This window comes from Balearica regulorum, chromosome 2, assembly GCF_011004875.1.
Source record: "Balearica regulorum gibbericeps isolate bBalReg1 chromosome 2, bBalReg1.pri, whole genome shotgun sequence".
Classification (NCBI taxonomy): Eukaryota; Metazoa; Chordata; class Aves; order Gruiformes; family Gruidae; genus Balearica; species Balearica regulorum.
In genome coordinates this window covers 36,283,425-36,309,196 of record NC_046185.1, presented here as the reverse complement: position 1 = coordinate 36,309,196, position 25,772 = coordinate 36,283,425, and the positions used below count along the sequence as shown (strand labels likewise).

At 38.0% G+C, this 25,772-nt stretch overlaps 1 protein-coding gene across 9 annotated transcripts in view; it reads right to left on the bottom strand.

The window, feature by feature from the left end:
- The window catches only part of EYA1 (EYA transcriptional coactivator and phosphatase 1), a 169,773-nt gene that overhangs the window by 21,670 nt on the left and 122,331 nt on the right, over positions 1-25,772 (bottom strand). For all 9 annotated transcript variants that reach the window (XM_075743908.1, XM_075743899.1, XM_075743901.1 and 6 more), the window contains 3 exons: positions 25,259-25,401; positions 24,019-24,102; positions 18,048-18,137 (listed from right to left, as the gene is read on the bottom strand). In XM_075743908.1, coding sequence (XP_075600023.1) covers positions 18,048-18,137; positions 24,019-24,102; positions 25,259-25,401 — 317 coding nt within the window. The remainder of the gene's footprint in view (positions 1-18,047; positions 18,138-24,018; positions 24,103-25,258; positions 25,402-25,772) is intronic.

The window sequence follows — 25,772 nt, the reverse complement described above, 5'->3', positions numbered from 1 at the left end:
TTAAAGAGTCTGTGTCACTCCTGGAAAGGACAGTGTTAAGTTCAAAATGTCAAGTTCACTTTATTTTAGAAGTTCAGCACTTCACATTGTAAATACCTTCTTTACGACACGATTCATGTTATCTGCAGATATATACTTTTGTAAAAAGAAAAAAATTCTATGACTAATGAAAGCCAGTGAAAATAAAATATGAATGTGTTTAAAGAAGTAACAAAAGCCTTGAACCTGGTCAGCATGTCATGAATTATTCCCAAATGTATTAACTTGAAAGTATACTTTTAGGAACATATACACTTTATTGAAACTATATACTAAAGGTTGTTCAAATATATTTAAATTTTAAACAATTTCAAAATTAAACTTAGGAAAAGAATGATTTTTCCATAAAAGCCTGAAAACAATGTCTCATATCTCAGGAAATGAGAGTGCTCTTGTGGTACACATGGAAATTTTCACAAAGAGATGTAAGGTCTCTCTTTCAGTCCTGCGCAACCACTTCACTTAAACTTGCTGTGCCTTGGTGCTGTTGATCGTCTCCTAAATGCATGTGTTTGAATGAAAGCTACGATGCCTTGGGCTAGCGAGTCTCCCATCCTCATTATTATCTGCTAATGGGACAACAACTGGGTTTAAAATTCTCTCTGCTAACCTTGCTAGTACAGACAGCTAAAACTTTTGCTCCTGGCCTTTGCACAACACTTTGCATTTTTCTCCTTCCTTTTCTTTCCCGCTTCGTGATGTTGTGGGGCAGATGTTGACCCCTATGCCGCTGCTCGGTGGCAGAAGCCGGGAGTGAGCTGAGGCACCGCTGCCTTGCCCGGCTGGAGCAGAGGACGACTCTCTGCTCCACCAGAGCTCCAGGAGGGCCAGCTGGATAGGCAAGAGTTTTTGTGCCACCTACATTTAGAGAAAGGGGGAAGCAATGTGAAGGTAAATGAAGTGATAAAGTGATGCTATGAGCTTGGTAGGCTCCCGTGTATTTTAGCTGAGCTGTATGTGTGCAAAGACCACTCTATCTGATTTTCTTGACAAAGGAAATCATATAGGGTCTATTTTCAGTGGCACCCAGTATGAAGGTACTCATCACTGGCCACATGAAAGAAGTTCAGTGGTCAATAAGTTGCATAAGCTTATAGGAATGATCTTCTCAAGTAAGCTAAGGAGGTATTTGTTATTCTTTGTAGCTCTAACACTTATGAACCACAGCAGCACATTCCACAACAGCCAGGCATCATGCATTTCGGATGGGTCGAAGCTTTTAGCTGGGTTTTGCACACACCAGCAAAGCCACAGTTCTGCCTATGAATAAAGACTTTGTTTTGCATCTCTGTTCATTTACCTACAGCCACATGTGCGGTGTAATTTAGTCCCACATTCATGAAGTGGAACTTCATGAGCTTTCTGCAAGTCACCCATGGTTGTAGTATCACGTAGATGAGAAACTATTTCCAGTCATTCCCTCATACACATATCGGGGAAAATTCCTTACCATGATTTGTATTTCCTTTCCTTTCTTACCTTCCTTCCTGCAGCAAAACTCAGCTGTTCCTAGATTGCTACTGTGGAAAGCTAAATGCAAAATAGATGGGCTTTGTGTCAGTCTGAACCTGCGATGCCTGCTGGAAGGGAGTCCACAACTCTTCATAGGACTTAAAGTACCTTAAAAATTAGGTTTACATGTACAAATAAAGGTAGTATCATAAAAAAAAAAAAAAAAGAAAAAAAGCAAAAAAGCTCTACTGAAGCTTTAGGAATAATCACATTTGGTTCTTCCAGAACTCACTGTTGCTGAAGGTGAACTATCAGAAGTTGAATCATGGGCTCCTAATAAAGCATACCTGGCGACAGTCTAGTTGAGAGTTCCCACTGCAGACATTACAAACATCAGAAAGAGATGCACTCTTATTTCAGCCAAAATGAGAAAAGACAGTTTTGAATGGATATTCCTCTGTAGGGCCCTGGATGACTCTACTCTGAAAGATCAGGGATTAGTCCAGCTGCCATCCTTAGGATATTTGGGGGTGGGAGGGAGATAATTCAGCTGGCTCTATCTGAAATTTTCCTCTCCCTGCAACCATCCCTTGCATCTCACCAGGAAGAAGGCTTATTCAACAGCTTTTCCTGTAATTGCATATTCTTTTCAGTTTGATGGCCCAGAAATCTATTTTCAGTGTGTTCTACAGTCCTTTCTACCTGTTTTTGTAATAAGCAACTACAGTTGTTTCTTATTCATCATCCAGCTAACCAATTAGGAAGCAAAGGGCCAAAGGGCCACTAAGACTTTCCAGGATCCATCCTCCAATCACAGCCAAATCAGACTAACTCTGCTAAAATCAGAGAGGTGCCTCAAGGAAAACAGCTATTTATCACAGCTGTAGAACCTGACCTAGTGGTCTGAACACGAGCTGCTGTCCATTGTTCATTGCTAAATGTAGGTCATCTGGCAAAAACCATCACTTTATGACAAACTGGACTGTTGTATTCTCAATTTTTGTATTACCAGCAATAAATATTCACGTGACCAACATGAATGACTACATTCAACAATCACCAAGAGCTGCTTCAGCTTTCAGCTGCATCTTTAACTATCATGCGCTTTTGAAAACTATTTTCAAACAAAAAGTATTTCTTTCATAGATTGTTTTTTAGATATTTCTAGTGAAGGAATATTTCTTAGAATATTAAAGAATGCACATGCTATCTTTCTGGTTTGAGAGAATCTGAAATATAATATTCTTAAGAAATATATTTTCTTTGGCATCATCTTAATAAATATTTACTTTTGGGTCAGTAAACCCACCTGTTTACCCCAAGAGAGGTTAACCTCCACCTATCAACAACACTGTTGCTCTGTATTAATTTTTTTTTCCCTGACATTGACACAGCTAGGTTGATTTTCTTCCTTGCTGGTACTTCACTGGTGAAGGAAAACAAAGGAAAGTCATGCCATAACGCTACAGCAAGGTCTTGCAATGCTCTGAGACAAGTTCACAAAAGAAATGTTTTAAATAGAACTGGGGTAATTGTGCATGAGAGAAACAAAGAGCAGGAAGCACTCCAAGCTGTGTTTACCTCTTAAACAGCTGCTACCTATTGCTTAAAAAAAATACAAATCCCAGCCAAAATAGTAACAAACCCCTCGATCCTCCAACTTTCTTTATGAATTATCAACAATTAAACCCCATAAAGTTGCTGTATGGTTTGAGGAGAACCGTTAAATTCTATGTAACTTTACTCCTCATCTCAATGGAAGATAATACCAGCTCTACTGGCAGTGCTGCAGACTTAATCAATGGTTTAATCTTTTGAGCAGACCAAAAGCTTATCACAAACCTAATCTAAACAAAGTAATTGTTAATACCAATTAAGTTCATTAGTGTATTAATGCATTCTCCAGCACACTTTCCTTCTAATAATATTATTTCAAGTTAAAAAATAGACACGTGATAATAAGAAACAGGCAAGTGATAATAAGAAATAACAATAAAAAATGCAATCATTATAACTAATAATTATTTTAAAATTATTAAAAATCTAATAAAGAATATTTTTTTCTCCTTTCTCCTGAATTATTTTAATTCATATATACCACTGTTTTTTGTTATCTCAAGGAAAATTTTGCTGTAATTTTACTGATTTCTGAAGAATTCTTTCACTTCCCTGCAACTGAAAGCTGAGAAGTCTCACTTGCTTTATGGACAAGAGAAATGGGAGCTATTAAACAATACACACAATCACAAGTAACTTGTTTTGGAACAGCAGTACTTAGAGGAGCAAGACTCTGATTTACTGTTGTTCTGATTTCTTCTTTTTCAATGGGTTACCCTATCATTTTGTAAACATAATTTGTCACCAACACCAGCCAGAGTTCTCTGTAACTACTTTTTGTCTTTCTTTCAGATCTGTTATCCCTGCTGAGAGAATCTACTAAAGAAGAATTTTTCATACTGACACCAACTGTAGTCTTGCTGTGAATAACCACATTCCCATAAAAATCATTCCATTTATTGCAAAGTTGTTGGCAGACCATAGGAATAATAGTCAACTCAGGAAACCTTTTATCCTGAAATCACATAGCTTAACCCTTTGCATGATCATATGAAGTTTATACACAAAAGCTATATTACCACACTGTTGATTTAATACTTTAGTGAAAGCATTTTTGTTGTTGGCAAGTTTTAAAATTATTTTTTCACAGTACTTGTTTTTTTAACTAAAAAGAAAAGAAAAAAAGGACTGAATTGGAGTCAATCAAGCAATATTTTTGGTTTTTTTCTTAATATACACTGTTGTATTTAAAATTATAGATTCTTTCCCAATACAGGAAATAATACATTAGCATAGATGCCTGAGTGTGATTTTGATTATAACCTAAAAATTTACCATCATATGAAACTTTCTTTCCTGAGTATTTTTCCTACCTTCTTATGGTAAGGAAAGATGTATGAAATCACAATATAATGGAACAATTAGAAAAAAAAAACACCCTGCTTTATGATTTTTTGTGGAAGATACTTCTGTTAGTCATTATATTTGCTTTGTTAAACACCAAACTGGTGGAGATTAGGTTCAGGAAAGAGACATTCGTCTTGTTAGTCAGTCCTCTTGATAGTTTGGGAGTCAGAGGTTGCCTGTATTCAAATTTCTGTCTGAATTTATTAAAGTGATGGAACAAAAATAGTTGGTGTATGTTTTCACTGTCTTTTTTGTTCTGTTCATCAGCTCTTATTTGTAGGTAATTATGGCTTGATTTATACTTTATTCATTTGACCAAGGCCATAATGGGAGTTTCGGACTTGTAAACACAACATTAAGAAATATACACACATTTCATTCCAATAAATGAATTTAAATATTTGACTTGTATTTTTAAACTTTTCAGTCAGAGAAAATTCTTAGAAATCCTCTTACTCTAGTTATAACCGCTACTACAATTGGCTCTCCCCCTTGCCTCCCAATGTCAGGGAAGGAGTTATTCCCCTGTGTATCCATGCTTTACATTCGCAACACCAGTTACACCAAAGTGCAGAAGAAAAAGAGGAGATACTTCAACTGATTGAAATGATTTTCTACAGTTCAGAAAGGACCATTTGCTTAGATAGAGATGATCCTCCTTGTGACAATAATATTTCGGCTGAGCTTGGTACTCATGTCAGCAGTCTGTACTCTGCTGCCAGGGAACACGTAAGAGCGATCATCTCCCGACTGCACAGTACTGCAGGTAACGTCCAGAAAGTGCCTGGACTGCCCTGCTCCGACTGGACAAGGGTCTTGGAAGAAAATAAAACAAATACCCCATTCCTTCAATACCTCATTGTTTCTTTTGCTAAGCTTTTCATTTACATTTTTTGAAATCCTCGTTAAATCCTCATGCTTTAATAGCACACACTAAGATTGCTTTACTCCACCATAGAATCACCCAGCTTCTTGACCATATCTAAAGACAAATTTTAAGAATACAATTAACAGCAGTCAATTTTTACTTTAAAACACAGAAAAATAAAAGGGATACAGCAATGAGTAAAGGGAATAATCCCCTCCCCCTTTCTTTAAAGTTTCATTAGACCATTGAACTGGATGAAATTCAGATAGAGGCCTTATTGTAACCACACTGAAACAGTAGAAATCTCCCGAGACCATGAAACTCAAACATTTTGGGAACCAACTTCAAGCACTCCTTTCGTGCTTTTAAAAGAAAATGAATAAAAGGCACTTCTTAATTTTTCTCCCTGTAGCAACTTTTAATATAATTCCTACTAAAAAAACCCAGCACAAACAGATCTGTTTAAAATACATGGGCATGCATATTTTCTTAAAATTTAAACTACAATCATAGCAGTCATACGTAACCACACCAGCACAAACCGCACGATGGCTCTCAAGATACCAGACAACTGCACTGATAACTTTGTAAATTCATGCTAAAATTAAACCTAGGCTGAAGAGGTTGATAGAAACTACGTACCATGCATACTGTGCATACTGTGCATAAGATGCTTACGCTGTGCTTTCAAATCTTTGTACTTATGTGAGGATTGGCTAATGTGCTCTCATCCTGCAAAATGGCATGTAAGGATGACACTTTCACCTAGCTTTCCTAAAATAAAAGTACATAATTTTCAGAGACTAATCCACTTAAAACACCAACTTGAATACTGCAAATCTGAGATTTGCGGTTTAAGATAGTACCAAGATCAATAAGGAGAGAATTTTTTAAAGGTGACTGTTATGTTCTCTTCAGGTTATCTTCTGGGTTTTGCATTGAAAGAATCCAGTGAGGAAAAAAAATGTTTTGCCTCAAAGTGGTGGAATCAGAACAAAATAACTGCATTATGTGAACAGAAAGGGTGGGCTGGGAAAGATATTTGAGTGTAAATTAATGTTGATCTTAGCTGGAATAACTCGTACTCTTCAGCATTTGCAGCTGCACCAGGGACTCGACTGGCTGTATGAGATTTTACACATCTGTCAGCTTAATCAGAGACCAAACCACAAAATCTACTGCTCAGGAATGTTATTTGCATTTTGTGAAACTTTTTGGATTTTTAGGTTATAAACTAATAATGGATTACTTTGGAAACTTATGAATGAGTCGTAACTACAGTATTGACATCTGTAGTAGTAGATAGGCTTTTGTTCAGTGGTATTCATAATATTTAAAGAAAATGTAAAACACATTTTGTTCACATCAACTCCACAAAATATTAAAAGCCAGAAAGAAGCCTCTCTATGCAAGAATAAAAGGAAATAAATACATTAACTAATAGCAACATTTACTGCTTTTCCCATTAGTATCAACTATTTACTCATTCATTTCGCATCTCCGTTCTATTATTTCAGACTTCTGCGCTAAGTTAAATAACAAAAAGAGCCTATTCATATCTGAAATGACAATTCTGGCACTAAGAAGCCTTCCGGATGAATCATGTCATTACCCGGGTTTGAATCGAACATGCTGAACCATCATCACATCTGTGCTTAGGGCACAATCTGCATTGGCAGAAGAGCTCTGTGGCACGTATCAGGGGTGCTGCAACCCCTCAAAAGTAAAAATTCATTAAGGGCAGGTGTTTATACGTGCCTGCAATATAAGGTAAGCCAGTGTTTTGAAATCTGCTAATGGATTGACAGCATGGAAATCAACTGCACAATTCTCAGTCTGTTAAATTTCTCACAGTGAGTTTTGCATCTCTTAAATTCCATCAAGCCTTAGATAGGGTTTTTTTAGAACAGTAATATTGTTTCATTACTGTGTATAAGAGAATTTTCAAAGTGCTGTCCCATATCATTCATTATAGAGCAATCTTTATGATACCCTTCAGAATCTGTCACTGCAGCACAACACTAATGTTTCTGTTGCCAAGAACTTCAATTCTTTCACTAGAAGGAAGACTTTTGAACATGCAGTTTGGGATAGTATGTAGACAAAGCATGTTTTGTTATCTGATATGAATTACTTTAGGGTATGATCCTGGAGATGGGTTTAATACCATTAAAAGTTAGCTTGCTGTCTATCACAAACCTTTTTTCACTAGCATATATAACACTGAAAAATGAGATGCCATCTAGAGGGACCTTGACAGGCTTGAGGAGTGGGCCAATGTGAATCTCATGAAGTTCAATAAAGCCAAGTGCAAGGTCCTGCGCACGGGTTGGGACAATCACCAGTAACAACTGGGTGGTGAATTGATTGAGAAGAGCCCTGCAGAGAAGGACTTGGGGATACTGGTGGATGAAAAATTGGATATGAGCTGGCAATGTGCGCTCATAGCCCAGAAAGCCAACTGCATCCTGGGCTGAATCACAAGAAGCGTGACCAGCAGGTCAAGGGAGGTGATTCTTCCCTTCTACTCCACTCTCATAAGACCCCACCTGGAGTACTGTGTCCAGCTCTGGGCCCCCCAACATAAAAAAGACATGGAGCTGATGGAGTGAGTCCAGAGGAGGACAACAAAGATGATCAGAGGGCTGGAGCACCTCTCCTATGGAGAAAGGTTGAGAGAGTTGTGGTTGTTCAGCCTGAAGAAGAAAAGGCTTTGGGGAGACTTTATTGTGGCTTTTCAATATATAAATGGGGATTATAAGAAAGATGCAGGGAGACTTTTTACCAAGGCCTATAGCAATAGGACAAGGGGTAAGGGTAACAGTTTTAAACTGAAAGAGGGCAGATTTAGGTTAGATATAAGGAAGAAATTCTTTACAATGAGCGTAGTGAGACACTGGAACAGGTTGTCCAGAGAAGTGGATGCCTCATCATTGGAAGTGCTCAAAAGGCCAGGCTGGATGGGGTTTTGAGCAACCACATCTAGTGAAAGATGTCCCTGCCCATGGCAGGGGGGTTGGACTAGATGATCTTTAAAGGTCCCTTCCAACCCAAACCATTCTCTGATTCTATGAAATGCTTTTTACTATACTGGGCGATTTGCGTGTCAATGTATGTATTCACAAAGCATTCCTGCCTACTCTTTAGCTCATTTGTACTACAGCAAAATCTAGGCATCCCAAACAGAAGCCCTGGTACCAAACAGTAGACTACATGGAGTTCATACTGGTTACTAGCTCACAAGTACAAACACCTGAAACACTGCAATGATTAGTGATGACTGATGGTCTTCTGCTCTAAATTGGTTTTGGGTTTTTTTTCCCCTGTGGCTTTAAAAAATGGACTTTACTTGAAACGTATGAATGACTCAAACTGGAACAATTACAACTTAAAAAAAAATCATCCAAAATAAAACCCAGTAGAAAACAAATTAACAAATACAATGGAAAACTGGAAAGTTTTCTTGGATGACTATTTGCAATGGGGTTTTGTCCTTTTTTTTTTAAAGTTGTTTGAATGCACGCATTTTCTAATTGTCTCAGCAGAGAGACCATTAGTGCCAGGATGTTCCTGAGGACTAAGACATTAAAGAGACCAAGCTGAAGCATTGTTAGAAAGCCAACTACAACTGCACACAATAACAACTACTACAATCACCAGGCTCAGCCGTGTCTTTTCCCTCTTTAGTACTTTATGACATTATAATCATCCTTGTATCTGTAGATAGCATCCTTATCACCATCATCATCGTTATCTGCAGATGAAGAGACTAAGGTACAGTGATCAGGAATTACAAAGTAGTGGCAAACACAAAAATGGACCTTATGTCACTTCATTCTACAAGCTGTGTGGTGTGGTCGACACACTGGAGGGAAGGGATGCCATCCAGAGGGACCTTGACAGGCTGGAGAGGTGGGCCCGTGCGAACCGCATGAAGTTCAACAAGGCCAAGTGCAAGGTCCTGCACATAGGTCAGTGCAATCCCAAGCATGACTACAGGCTGGGCAGAAAACGGATTGAGAGCAGCCCTGAGGAGAAGGACTTTGGCGTGTTAGTTGATGAAAAGCTCAATGTGAGCCAGCAGTGTGCGCTTGCAGCCCAGAAAGCCAACCGTGTCCTGGCCTGCATCAAAAGAGGTGTGACCAGCAGGTCGAGGGAGGTGATCCTGCCCCTCTGCTCCACTCTTGTGACACCCCACCTGGAGTACTGCATCCAGCTCTGGGGGCCTCAGTACAAGAAAGACATGGAGCTGTTGGAGCAAGTCCAGAGGAGGGCCATGAAGATGATTAGAGGGCTGGAGCACCTCTCCCATGAGGACAGGCTGAGAGAGTTAGGATTGCTCAGCCCGGAGAAAAGAAGGCTCTGGGGAGACCTAATTGCAGCCTTCCAGTACCTGAAGGGGGCCTACAGGAAAGATGGTGAGGGACTGTTTTATCAGTGACAGGACAAGGGGTAATGGGTTTAAGGTGAAGGAGGGTCGATTTAGATTAGGTATAAGGAAGAAATTCTTTACTGTGAGGGTGGTGAGGTACTGGAACAGGTTGCCCCGAGAAGTTGTGGGTGCCCTCTCCCTGGAAGTGTTCAAGGCCAGGTTGGATGAGGCTTTGGGCAACATGGTCTAGTGGAGGGTGTACCTGCCCATGGCAGGGGGGTTGGAACTAGATGATCTTTGAGGTCCCTTCCAACCCAAACCATTCTATGATTCTATGATTCTAAATATGTACGTAAAATACGTGCACCACGTTATTGATTAGTACATAATGCCAGCAAAGGCTTACCCTATAAACGTTCAGAGCTTGGAGCATGGCTTCAGACACCAAACAATCTTGATCTGATTTTTTCTATGCAGAGAAGTTGAGCTTCTGTGAAGAAGAAGAGCTTTTCTCCTCCTTCTCCACTTTCCTGGTCTGCCTGCTATGTCTCTGCAGCTTCTCCAACACCCATCACGGACTGTGGACCTCTGTACAACTGAGTTAAGTTTAAATCTAGGTAACATCATACCTATCACACCTGCCCAAAGCTGGCTCTATGACATTTCCACAAGGCGTGAGAGGATAAATGATGGACTTCCACACTGCTAATAGTGGCCAACCTGCTCTCTCAGCTGGCTCTGGAGCTTGCTCAAAGCCTGCACTTAAGGGCTGGTTTGCATCCAAGCAAAATCCACTTGTTAGATTACTTGACTCTAGGACCAGATGTGCTAAAATGCTTTCAGAAAGAGAAGCATTTTACCCTACAGTGGTCATGGTTCTTTGAGATGTGCAGTAACCTGCACACAATAAGCCTGCCGAATGTTATTATTCAACAATGTGTATTATCATAATGCCCATGATCCCAAATCATGCCTCAGAGTGCTACTGTGCTAAAAGTTACCCGCCTAAGTCTGTGGCGCATTAAAGTATCAAGGTCTGAGGGGAAATAGTTTCCCTTTCTCCTTCAGATTAAAGAAACAGAACATATGGCTGTATTGCTTCAAAGGCATTCCTACAGGGCACTGCGTGGTAGGCTGGGGACATAGCTGCATGCACGGTCACTGAAGGACCTGGGAGGAAAGTCACTTAGTCTCCTGCGGTGTTACTGAGACCTACAAAGGAGAAAATTCTCAGGCTGATGAAAAGAAGAATATATGTCCCTGTCATGAAGAAAAGGTCTCCTTGAGGCCCAGAAGTGATTTATATGGTGCGTTTGCTTCTAGCAGCAGGGAGGCAACCCAGTTTCACCTGTAAGAATTGAAGGCAAAGGCCAACGAGGGACTAACATTGGAGAAGTTTTGCTCCGTGATCAGGCTTCATGGTCGCTGTGCCGGAGTTTTGTTATTTCCTTTATTAGACCTGAGCTCTCACCACGATCTCCCTGGAGCACCTCTTCTTGGAGCAATCCCTTTAGTGTCCAGTGTTATTACAGGAGGTATCACCATCTGCTTTAGTACCACAAGAGTCTGTATTGCAATGTGGGCCTTAGAGGTCCTTTACATTTCTTTAGGGAACAGAAGGGCTTTGCATACTGCTGGGTGTCAGACAACCCACTCACATTTCAAGTAGTAAAAGCTGCCCTCCACACTACCTTGAGCTTGCAAAGGAATAGGAGGGAGAGGCAGTGTTGATAAATACTGATAGTCCGATGACTGGGAGCTACAAACAAGGAGAGCAGGCACATCCACATAGTAAACTATGCAGAAAACAATTCACAAAGGGCAGTTTTCATAAAAAATACCTGGCAGTTAATTTCTCCCTATCAACTTCTAGATCTGAGTAAATCCAAGCTAGCAGTTACAGACTAGTAGGAGTCCTAGAAGGATTTATTGCCACATGGGTGGAGGGAGGAGGTTTACAGGGCAAACTCAGAGTGTTAGAGTGCAGGGATGCAAATGCTGTCGATTCTTTGCTTTAAACTGTGAAAAGATGCACCGCTTTAAGTCAGTATCTCCATGCTTCATGGCAGCCGGGTATGTTCCCATATGTGTAAAGTGCAGGATTTGTAAAATGTTTTGATATTAATCTAACTTTATTTAACAGAGTGAAGAGGCAGGAGAGTTAGAGCAATGCAGATGGCTGCTCTTGTGCCACTCCTTGGCATGGGAGGACCGGCATACCGTGCCGGTGGGCAGGACAGACAATGGGGCAAAGGTGCTGCGCGGTAGCAAGGGGTGAGAAGCGAGCACTGCAGCCCCCCTGCCCAGGCTGCTGCTTCAGCCAGCCGCGGTTAAAGAGCTGTATCTGATGGAAATTGCATGCAACTGTAACGCAGGCAGCTTTCCAGAGGGGCCCGTACATAGTAATACACTAATGCAATGCCTTAAAGGTTCATTAATCTGAAGTAACACCATACTTGTAATCATAAAGCAGTTATGCTGCCCTTTTGACAGAAGAGACTGTGCTCTGAATTTGTATCAGCAACACGTTAATATACATCCAGGTGGATTTTAAGTAAGAATCTGAGGAGAAATTAATCAAGGTCAGCATTCCTAATTGTTAGAACATAACTCTTTTTTTTTTCTTTTCCCAAAGAACCAAAGTTACTGCTTTAGAGTAATACCTGATAGCATTTCCTCATCTTTTATTGTTAAGAGAAATACATCAACTGACATAGCTGAAAAACTCGTACCGTGCTGCCATTCATTATAAATGACTCCCATACACATATCATCACCCTGCATATAGAGACTCCACAAACAAAAGTGAATTGTGAAGCCATGAGTGTGCTTCACTGATGGCAGAAAAATGAATGTTAATCATTATAACTGTGCCCTTAGGCATTATTGCATTTCTCAGAGGTGTCAAAATTTTTTTTTTTATAGTATCATAATATCTATAACTTTATTTTGAACCCCCCCACAAAAGCCCAAACCAAAAACCTGAAACAAACAGAAATAAAAAGTCTAAAAGAAAAAAATAATCATGAAATAAAACTACAAATTAATTTGATTTTAATTACTTCAATAGAATTCAATACAGACAAAAAAATCTTATTCATAAAAAAGTGTTAGATTAAAAAAAAATCTTCATAAGTGACATTTTCAGCTTCAGTAAATATCTCTAAAGGAACAGATCTAATGAGATGATACCATTTTAGAATAGAGTTTGCAAAGCACTAAACTAACTTTTTAAAATAAGATGTTCATAATCATTCACTACCAGCAATTATTCCTTTAAAGTACCGAGTTATAACAGGTACCTGATATGCCAAAGAAATGAATAAACTTATCTTTTCAGAGGGTCAGTATAAATATATAAATATACACAATCTTTATAGATGCAGACAGGTAGATGTCACATTTCAGTCCTATCATCCAGTTGCTAATTTCCCTAAAACACTGGAGCATACATCCTAAAATAGCTAATATGTGTAATTGCTCCATATATACCATTAAATTATTATATCTCATTATCCCTATCACAACATAATCAGCATGCGTCCTGGTTTTGGCTGAGATAGGGTTCTTTTTCTTCCTAGCAGCTGGTATAGTGCTGTGTTTTGGATTTAGTATGAAAATAATGTTGATAACAGACTAACGCTTTTAGTTGTTGCCAAGCAGTCAAGGACTTCTCAGCTTCTCATGCTGAGCTACCAATGAGAAGGCAATGGGTGCCCAAGAAGCTGGGAGGGGACACAGCCAGGACAGCTGACCCAAACTGGCCAAAGGGATATTCCATACCATATGATGTCATGCTCCATATATAACTGGGGGTTGTCTGGAAGTCAGTTTTGCTCAAGAACTAGCTGAGTATCAGCTTCAGGTGGTGAGCAATTGTGTGCTGTGCATCACCTGTTTTGTATATTCTTTTATCATCATTATTTTTATTATTTTTATTTTTATTTTCCTTTTCTATCCTATTAAACTGTCTTTATCGCAACCCACAAGTTTTACCTTTTTTTTTTTTTTTTTTTTTCTTTTCTCCCATCCCACTGCGGGGGGGCGGGGTGTGTGTGAGCAAATGGCTGTGTGGTTGTTTTAGCTGCCTGCCGGGTTAAACCACGACAGCATGTAAAATCACACATTCTCTTTTGATGAGATAACTCTGGTTCTCTTGAGAGCACTACATCAATGTAGTTATTCCCTCCTGCATGCAATTAAAATTCTACTATAGAACAGAGTATGAGATGTTTAAATGAAGATTTTCAATACTGAAAACCTTCCAATTTTGAAGCCCAAATGCAGATTTCGGAATCTAAATTTTGAGAACACTGCACTATTTTCTCTTTTTTGGCCTACTATACTTCTAAAATTTCATTATAAAATTACTATTAATGCAACAAAACATTGTTTATGATGGTACTTATATCAAATTATACTTTAGTAAACATTAATATTTTCCTTTCAGTATATTAAAGAACTTGTCATACCCCTTTAACATGCTGTTTAAGAAATGTTCCTTCAAGATCTGAAGTTATTTACTATTATATCAATTTGGAATTAATTACTCAAAATAAATCTGTGCAAAGTGAAGAAAATAAGCCATCTCTCTCACTTTTTCTCAAAGCAATAACCTAAGAACTAGTACAAACTGATGATGTAGTAACTAATTGTAAATCTAAATGCAGCTCACCCATTCATAAACAGAATACTGACTTCAGAGCTAGACTGTGAGATCTGACTGATTTTTTTCATTGAGTTTGAAAAATGCCAACTACGAATACCATTATTATCATTATTATATACAGAAGAGCATATAGGAACTTACATGATTCATTTACCTGGATGTATCCCCCACTAAATTAGGATGGGTAAATTAGTTTGCAACCGATACATATTGGCATTGATTCACTTTATACAGACTAAAAAATGACTGCTGAAATTTAGAATTTAACCTAACAACATTAAGTAAATTTCTTGGTTGTGCTTTGAAAAGCCAGTTAGGTCGTACACAAATCAAACAGTGATCACTGCTGCAACTCTGCCTTTTGCATTCAAAATGTTAAATCTGTCTTCAGCAGTTTTTAAGAAGACAAAATACTTTTCCCCTAACTTGGATAACAAGAGAGCTGTTCTGATTAGAGCTTTCTGGAATGCATCGGATGAAAAGAAGATTTTTATTAAAAAACATTAACTTGTGGTATATGGAAAAATGTGCATCATAGGCCAAAGTTATGACAGATGATTGCCTGCCTGTAAACCCAGCCTCTCTATATGCCAGGAAGGGTTCCCTCTGAGCCTGGGTGAGCCGGAGAGCATCAGCTTTCAGGTTCCCGCTTTGAATCATGCCTAGACCCAAAGACATGTCTACACTGTGGGTTAGACACTGTGGTTACACTATTTCTGGGCAAGGATGCCCAAGCTCTGCAGCTTGCTGGCAACATTGCCTACAGACTTCTCAATTCCTAAAAGTCCAAATGCTTATGCACATGAATTGGAAAGCTTAGGCCTGAGCAGGGTCACCACTAGATCTTCCAGACTCAGTCCTTCATCAGCAAGAAGAGATGCTTCGAGCCTGAGGCAGAGCCAAGCCAAATTGCTTGCAGTTTTCATGGAAGCTTGTCAAGCTGTAGGGCAGCCTGAACTTCCAAACCACCAAGCAAGGACTTTGAGTTTCTGAGATGGGTGCAAGGAATCTGCCCTGAGGTCGCAGACCTTGGGAACCAGGCAGGCCCTGCTAATAATGGTGACACTCACAAGAATGATAAACTGTGGCTGCAGGAGGACATGTTCCTTCAAAAACAGCATGTATCTGCAACACGCTTCAGAAAACCTGAAATTTGTGGTGAACTGAAAGCCCCAGTCTGTGGCCACGTCTAGTCCTTATGTGCACAAAGTACAGGCTCTCTTATGCCCCCTCCCCGTGTACTTCTCTGAAGACTTCTCTGTGGCAATCCACACACACAAACCCACTCCCCTGCACCACTGAACATGCTCTTCTTTCCCTTGGACAGGCCATGATCTTTCAGATCAGAGCTCATGTTCCTCAAAAATCATAATCATAGAATCACAGAATGGTTTGGGTTGGAAGGGACCTCAAAGATCATCTAGTTCCAACCCCACTGCCACGGGCAGGGACACCCTCCACTAGATCAGGTTGCTCAAAGCCCCATCCAGCCCGGCCTTGGAACACTTCCAGGGATGGGGCATCCACAACTTCTCGGGGCAACCTGTTCCAGTGCCTCACCACCCTGATAGTGAAGAACTACTTCTTTATATCTAATACATATAAGGACTTAGAGCTCATGTACAAGGACATGAACACAACTGCTCACTCCTAAGTGCCTCTGTGTGTGAAGAATACAGACTAGGGTATAGACACAGACTATTACACTTGAGTTTGGAGACACAAGATAAACTGGCTTCTTATGGAGGAAATACAAAGAATCAAGGTCATCCAGTGAGCTCCTCTGTTTCCATGAACCACTAGGATCAGTATTTTTTCCATACACAGCTTCAAAGTTCTTCAGTGAATAAACTGCTATGCTGTACAGTTAAGGCTGTAAAATGCCAATTAGCAGATGATAATCTACACAGTTGATTAACTTCCGCTAAAGTCAGTGACACTGACAATCACAGAATCATAGAATGGTTTGGGTTGGAAGGGACCTCAAAGACCATCTAGTTCCAACCCCCCTACCATGGGCAGGGATACCCTCCACTAGACCAGGTTGCCCAAAGCTCCATCCAACCTGGCCTTGAACACTTCCAGGGATGGGGCATCCACAGCTTCTCTGGGCAACCTGTTCCCGTGCCTCACCACCCTCACACGGAAGAATTTCTTCCTTATGTATGAAGAAGTAGCTACAAGTCTACTAAGTATCTGGCTATGCAGAGCAAATGTAAACACAGTGAACTTTATTGAACATGCTGGTAAGCTACAGTAGTACTTTCTCTTTCTGCTCTGGATAAAATGAAATATAACCAGAAATCAGAAACAGATTTGGAAAATAACTAGCATTGTTATACTTTTCTACAAATCTGAAAAATCAGTCCTATACATGCAGCTCACTAAAGTGTTTCTTATATCCAAAACAATCACATCTTTTCATACAGCTACCTTAATGAAAGAAAACACTACTTTAAAATTTAAAGAAATCATCTTTTTTATTGTAAGTATAAAAAATAAATACTGCACTAAGGAATGGAAGAAAAAATAAAGCACATTTAAATAATTTCATTACATTCTAAGATGCCAAATCATCTGTGAGTGGTTTCTCTTTAGATGAAAAGAAATCAAAATATAGGACAGATGTTGGACAAACCACATTTGAGGTCTATCACACACTGGCATTTTTCAAATGATTTTGGCTCATCTATTAAATAAGGTGTATTTTGCTTGATTTTGAAAAGGGAAACATCAGGAAATATTTAAAGGCCAATTGCTGCCAATTAACTTTGATCAGCAAAAGTTGCATTTGAATCTTTTAGATTCTTTTGCCTGTCTGGAATAACACACTATTCTAAAATCTAGCAAAACAACAACTTGATGATTAATGTGTGTTGGCAGCCCCACCACAAGCTTGCTTAACAGTTGGATTTTAAATAAACAGCTGTCTTCATTATGATGGGAAAGAAATCTGACTGTTTTCATGTTTTTGTGTTATTAAAATATGATCAGAAATTGCTTTTTTCCCTTTTAAGATGAAACAGCCAGGCATTATGGTGACAGTCTCTTTCAGCAGTTCGGATAGTTTTAGAACGATCTCACAAGCGTTGCCAAACCATAGCCTATGTAGGCTGAAAAAGCCCTTGGCATGCCACCACCAGCTCCTTGCCGCACGCCACAGGGGAGAAGCAGAGAAACCCTAGCGTGTAACAAATCGTACCTGCCACCAGGGAAGGAAGAGGACCCCCAGGAACAGGCCACCGAGACGGACAGTGTATACAACATTAATGATTTCCCTCGGGTTTAAGGTAATACTTGCCCACAGTGGGATGTAAGTGAGAAATCTGTACCCAGCCAGTAACTGTTTATAGAAGCTGAAGTTTAATATTTAATGGCCTGTGCAGACTATTGAATTCTAATGTTTACAGACACTTTTGGCATATCCACTTTTAAAACTTGTCTACTATGGTCATGAATACTAAGACCTGTGAGGACAAAACCCTACCATTTAAACTATTGTAACCTTTGAATGCCAGTGCAGACATTTAGTGGAGATATTATGACTAAATGATACAGATATTTTCTAAATGTTTCCATATGAAAACTGTGAAACCAAAAATAATTGTCAAACCATCTAACAACACATAAAAAGAGACAAATATTAAATCACCACTATGTGTTTTAAAAGAATGAACACTTACTTCTAAATCGTTAAAGAATAGATGTGTGTCCGCCAAATTGAAAATCATCTCTTCCATTCGGAGTCCAAGAGAGACAGAAGTGGGTGGATCCTTAAAGAAGAAGTTAAGTGAGTACACCATTGATACCGTGCCTGCATACATACTAGAACACAAACTGGAGGAACTGCTTTTCAAGAGAGATTATTTGATGGATTAAATGCAACATCCACTTCTTCACTTTAACTTCTCTAATCCTGTACTCTAACATTTACCAGTAATGCTCAAAAATATAACTTTTAACTCAAGTGACACCATGATTCTGTAGCGGTACCTCTGTGGTCACCCATATGCATCCCTGGCATGGGCTCTCTGCCCCCCATGTAAAAAGGGTAAATCCATTTCACCTGAAACTCCTCCAACCATTTACAAGTTTTATGATCAACTAGTGGCACGATAATGCTATTGTTACCTAAAATAAATTCTCGCTAGTCACAAGTGAAAGGATTCGGTCCTGGGAATACCTAGTGACTTTAAAGCAAATCACCATTAACGTTTTATGTGCAAATGGCAATTATATTTAAAACCACTCCTTGATTCTCCACAAAACCATGCTTTAATTACACTTTCAGTTTGGCCCACCCATGAAGAGTGAACAAATCTATTGTTTGTTATTAATACATAACACACTTTAACTTCTCTACAGAAATTACCATAACAACTTATTCTTTACTGAGCTAATAAACTCAAAAAGCATGTTCAGCATTGTGGTTACCAAATGCATTACAGATGTTTGTCTTGTTCTGATTTTTTTTGGTGTTTTATGTATTTTCAATCTGAAAAATTGAAAAGAAAGCCTAATATATACATTTGATATAAAGTTTCTCATTTATAATGTCAACTATATCCAAGTGCACAGAAGCATGAGTTTGAAAGAACATGTTATATTATCTCATGATACCCCCTATTAACAACGTTAGTTTGTTAGGAATTGTATTTTAAATAGAACTGCAGAAGTGACAACCCATATTTTACTTAAAATAAGTTAACATTCTAAACTTGATGACAACTCAAAGTTAAAACACAAGAGATGCAATCCGTAGTTTCTTTTTCCACCTCTCAATCAAATTAATAGGTGTTTCAACATGATCTCTGAACTTTCAAACATTTTTCTGTAACTACTGGTTAAAAGGCAAAATGTGTCAGTAGCAAAGAGTTGGAGAAGAATGGTGATTTGGCAGCCTGTTTGCCTTCTGGAAATGCCAAAACCAAAGTAAAACTAACCAGAAAAAGAATTTTCAAAACAAACATTTACAAACAAAGCTACATAGAACAGACAAAACGTTTACTCTTGAACTTACATACATTAAGAGTAAATAAGTTTTCTAGTATCAAAAAAATAGCCCTTATAAATGGGAAAGAAAAATTGCATCATGCTACTTTGATGAACTTTGCCCTTAAAAATAAGCCTTCTATTTAAACTGGCACTGCCAAAAAAAGAATATTTGGCTTCTTTATTCAAATGGAAAGACTTTAAAACACGAACAAAAGTATTCTATCTCTCTGTTTTAATATTGCTCTATTTGTAGACCTACGTCTTCTTTTATTTTACTTTTGTAGGCACGTGAGGTGGAAAGCAGGTGACATTTTCTCTCTAGCTAGGCCTGAGGCTACTTTCCCTCCGACATTCCTGCTTAACTTTGTGCCCAGTGCCTAGCTACATCTTGATTATCAACTGCTAACATAATAATGTAGAACTAATCCCGTTCTGACCTTTCATCCATAAATACAAACATCATTTTGAAAAGCAGAATAAATGGGCAGACAGAGCATGATATTGGTTATGAACCCTTACGATTAATTTTAAACAAATGGCTGTGAGTATATATTTTAAGTTTCAATGTACACATGACTTCAACATTTTTATTAAACTTTTATGACACTTCTGAGTAAAAAAAAAATGGCTTTTTGTAAAGCTTTCTGTGAACCATTTCACTCCAACGTATTTTTAAATGGCAGACAAAACAGAATGGGGATTTCTCTAAAGTAATATTAAAATAATGCCATTTATTAGGTTAATTTAATTAGAAGAAAAACAAATAAGAAAATCATTGGCACCTACTGAAAATGTCAGATTAAATACCATAAAAGCTAGGAGAAGAAACAAAACAGGTTGCTTTTCAAAGAAACCTTAATTCCTTGATTAAACACAATCTTTTTCTATAGAAAGTTCCACTTAGCATAAAACCTGTGTTAAGCTGCAGCTCTGGACACCACATATTTAACAGAAGCCAAAGTCTTATCTGAATTAGGGCTTTTACTATCTGTGTAGGCACAATCTGGCAACTGCTCTAGTAAAAAGCACGAGAGCACTAGATTAAACTCTGATGCCAGACATTACAGTGGGGGCAGAAAACTTTAAAAAAAGACCAGGCTAGAATAAGATTTTAAAAAAAGTAATCCCATATCGAACCTTCTTTTGCAGTTTTAAGCCACTAATTGCTAACTAATTATTGTGAGGTGCCACACAATGAGGAGGAAAGCTAACAATCTCTTCTTGTTGATTGGGATTTGCAGGTTCAGTCGGAGTGTCTTTTCAGGTATGGTCAAAATCAGGTACAAATCTCTGAGGGAGGTACAGTTTAGCTAAAGAAAAGAAATACCAATGTCAAACTGCTTAAGCAGGCCTCTTGTTTTGAATATTGGTATTGGAGCCAAAACATTGTCTGTATGTCATTTCTAAATTCTACCCACTTGATTTCTTTGTTTTGTGGAGAAACAAGAAGCTGAAAAACAGGAAAGTTCACTTTGGGTACAAGGCTTATTTTCCACTTAAGCCTACAGGTCACAAATGAAGGGTTAAGTGAAACCAGGCTTTGTTTTTCTCAATCTCTAAAATATATTAGACCACATTAAAATAGCTTATAATTTAAAGGAAAATTCCTTTAAAGCCTCTGAATATAAATGCTTTCATGGTGAATGGAAATGTATGTAAAGACCACAATATTCTAGTGCCAATACTGAGATGTATCTCCACCTGCTCCAAGATACTAAAGAAAAGCTCCAAGTTTTTCCAAATTCCAAAACTTAATCAGTTGACATCTGGCTCAAAACATGAGTTTTGAGGTGTTAGAAGCCCTAATGTCAATTAAGGTATCTGGTAACTTTATATTTGATCAATAGATCTCTCTCTGTACATATTAAAAAAAAATTCCAAAAGCAAACAGAAATTTTGTTTTGTTTCTTTTTCTTCTCTTCTGGAAGGACAAATAATTATCCTATCCTAGTTTCACATATTTCCATGAAATTCACAAAATTCAAATCACCTTTAAATAAAAACATAGTAGTTTATACCACAACTGTGCAAACTGAAAAACAAAGGTATTATTTTGTTCCAACAAAGCTGAAGGACAAAAGCAGGGAGAAAGCAGACCACAATAGCAGCAAAAGGAGAGCAGGTGATAAAAACAAACGAGAAAGTAAGAATATACAGAAAAGGGTGGCACAAGCAAGAAGTTATGAGGAACGAGATAGAGAATAAGGAAAAGAAAATCAATCCCTTCAGCAGCAGGGCTGCTCATCATTCATAGTCATTCACCATGAAACTCACTCAAGCATTATGAAAAGAGCTGAATGCTAAGTTGCCAAATCCCCTATTATTTAATTAGGATATTTTTTTTGTTTGAAGATCCAGTTTTTGTATTTTAATGCTTATGCGAGCAGGTTAGATTTAATTTTTAAAAGGGCATTTCTAGCCCTCACCACAGTGCAGAAACATAAGAGAACGTGACGCTTGATCACTCAAAAAGCAGAATACAGGTGAAAGGAACAAAAATTCCCCTCAACAGGTTTGGTTTGGTTTTCTATTTTTTTCCAGATTGACTTATGATCTGGATTTCTGATTTTAAAGGCCAGAAATCATTAGGAAACACTCTTTTAAAAATGTGCACCTCCCATTGCTGCAAATAAAGCCCACAATTCTCATATGACAGGTATATGTTTTAGCATGTTTGCTTTGAACATTCGATACTATCTTCCTCTAATGTCTATGGAAATTGCTAACTGTTGTCTGAAGCTGTCAATAAGCCAAGAGAAATTGTGATATGAATGAGACTTTAAGAAAACAAAGCAAGAATGGCACACTTTCATGACTGCATCTGAGAGGCAAGGACAGGCACGTTGCTACCCCTCACCAAAAAAAATAATCTAATATTTATCCACGGCATAAGCACTAATGCCATCCGTCATGCCTCTTAACATCAACGGTCGGTTGTCGTTTAGCAATGCAGAGGTATTCTGCCACATGCCATGCAACCAGAGCCAGCCGGGCGAAAGCTACATCTCAAGCAAACAGTGCCAACAGTGAGGGAGCTGCAGTCAGGAGTCACCCACTTCCTTACAGCATATGTATTTATAGCTCTTCGCAGCTGAATACTAGCCACTTTCCTCAACCTCAAGCATCCAGCAGGAAAGGTGTTTATGTTCAGGCCTCAATTAATGAAACCACTATAGGGAACTAGTAACAAATGGAAAAAATATGCTTGCACAAGTACTTCTACAGCAATGACTAATTACGCTTTTCCAGCACTACCCTACTGCCCAAAAGCAAGTGGTGAGGTTCTCTTGGCACTGACTTTTTTTTGTGAGTACTGGGATTTGTTCTTCTCATTCTGAACTGAACTGTCATAGATTTCGTGCTTTTGGAGTGCCATGCAAAAGCTGGTTTTGGCCTGAGAAATGGAAAATAACTTTTGGTAAATGGTTAATACTCTATAAAGCTATTGTCTATACGTATCCATACAATAATTGTTGAAACATTTAAAGTTCTCGAGTCTTTTTACTACCTAAATATAAACTACTAACACCTAGGAAACCAAGGCAGCTGAATTAACTTGCTTTTCTGGCACATAATAAAAAACCTAATCATATTCCTCAAATAGATAAGCTGCTATTACAGCAAAGTCTTCTCAAAATACACTGTACCTGAACAAGTAGGAAAGGTTGCAAAGCAGTACTGCTTTAGATTTTTTTTATAATGCAAAAAGCTATTGGGAGCAATTCAGAACCTGACCCAGGCATGGACTGTATCAGTAGTAGCTTTGCCTTTCACTCAGCTGGGTGTAGGGTAAAACCACTTAGTGATAAATATAAGCTTTACAAGAAGACAGAGTAATTACATGAAGCCAGACAAAACTATCTAGTTGGACTTCATATGTAGAATATTTTAAGGTTATCAAAAAATCACATTCTAGTTACACTTCACACAAGGTGAACACGAAATGGCATAAGAGATTTTAGCACAAGCTGAGACATTAGCTTTCAAACACAATCCTGGAAAAACAAAGTTTGATCTCACAAGGGCATTCCATTCATAAACTGTTCTTATTCACCTAAGACCGTGTTTCTCTTCTGAGAATTACCAAGGAAACCCACAGTCTGTAGACATATTCATTAGTTCAGTTGTGATTTATAGACTGTGCGTAATAGAAAGATTTGACTCATAAGCAGACTTTCAAAAACATCAGTCAATATGTAGATTTAAAAAAAGTTAAGGTAAAAAATTTAGACTAATCTGTCCATGTCCAAAAGTATTCTTCCTCTTGCCTTCTCAATACAGAGCACAGTCCACTGTAGATTGCTCAGAATGAAAATGTTATTTCAGCAACCACTCCTGGAAGTTCTTCACTCTCTGAGGGTAGGTAAACCTTTGCAGATTTTGATGATATCAACAAGTTTTAGACACTCTGAACCTACAAACCAAACCTCAAGTGGTCAAAGTATTACTCCCAACGCTATTTAACTATTTACTGAATATAAGAGCTGAGTAAGTGCAAAGAATGGACATCTGAAACAGCTTTACTCCTTGATTTTTTATGTCTCGAAGCACCAGTATTTGGTGTTTGCCTCTAGAAAACTAATGTTCTGGTCTTCCTTGTGTATCAACCATAAACCAGCAAATATTACTGAAAATTTCCATCAGTTTCTTGACACTTACCCTTCCATATCTGTTAGCATAGGACCCTGTAAGCAAGGAATGGAAAATGATGATTGTCTCATCCAAATCCCAAATGAATACTCTCTGTAAAAAGAGAATCAAATCAATGTGTTCCTCTGTGAAGCCGATACTTGAAATGGAAAGTTAAAATTTGAATCAGTAAGCGCACAAATGAGAAAATTGTATTGAAATGGTTATATATTAAAACCATAGTTTCCTTGCCATTTGTTTTCAGAACTAACAAGTTTTTTCCAGAATCGGGTAATACAATCTGTTAGCTTTTTACTACAATTGCTCTTATATCAAATTATTCTATTAGAATAGAATTATAGTTATTGTCAAATACACACAGAAAATGAGATTGTACAATGTATTATTTTAAAGCCAGATGTGAGATAGAAACTGAAATAAATGAAGAGAAGCCTCTGAAAATTAAATCTTTGGGCTTTGAATTCTGTATTTCTGCAAGTCTTACAAAACAAAGTTCATATAACTGCTCTTGAAAATTACCTCTAAAACCAAAATGAAACAAATTGCTGCTAAGCACTTAAATCCTCTTAATCTATGTTCATTTTTAATGGATTTTAGGCACCTGAAGAATGAAAATTATGAACTTAGATGCTGTATGTGTAAAAATTTATGGCATCAGTAAATAATTCTTTCATTTACAGCCAATGGAAAATATGTGTTTTAAATTTGTCCTCTAACCACATACAAAATGATATTTTAATGAAAAATAAAGTGTTCAAATACAAGTATTTTAAATCCTGGTGAGATTGTATTTCCCATGATGACAAATGGGCTAAGCTTTTGCAAAGGAAAAGTAATGCAGTGTGGACACTTCTAGCTGTGGTGTGTCATTGGAGATGTGTTCTCAACATAAAGCATGGGCCACTGGGAAGAATGTGAACATAGCATGAGAGAACAAAAACCACTATTGTGCTAGAAGTGTCTCCTGCCCAGATGCAAACCTCTCTTTGACTTGGGAAAAGCTTGCTCTTTTTTTTGTTTTGTTTTTTAAATAAAAAGGAGAAAGAAACCTCCAGTATTTTTCAGAGAAAATTATTTTTCATGAAGAAGGTTCTTTAGAAGAAAAATTCTAATCTTCTACAAAAATACTGTTAGGAAAAAAGGGATCTCCAATGCCACTTTATTTTGGATGTGTAAATAATACTTATCTGTGCAAAATAATGATAAAAATAGAGTCTGTAACAGGTCAAAGATATCTAATACAATGTACCTCTAGATCTGAGTCAGGTGGTGGTGAAGGATTATTGTTTCTTCTGCCACGTCCACGTGATTTCCCATCTGAACTACGACGCAGTCTATCTGAATCTGAATCTTTAATGGGTGTTGATGGACTGTGGATTGTACTGTATTCTGCTGTAGTAAAGAAATGACATTTTTACCTTTCAGTTTAAACTCCAAAATGTTCAACTTGTATTTTAGATGTGACACTAAAACCAGGACATTCACTAAAGAGTCCTAACCAAACCAACTAAATCTGCAATGACAGATAGCAATACTGATACAGAAATTAATTCAATCATAAATTAATTCAATCAAGTTCAAGTTATATGTAAAAACGGAGAGATAAATCATTTCAGTAAACAAACAAAAAAGAAGTAAAAAAAAAATCTTCATTCCTTCAAATCATAGAGAAGATCATATCACTTCACAGACAAGATTAAACTCCAAATGAACAATTTTAAGGGATATCAACTTTTTTAAAAGAATGTTGATTTAATTCTAAG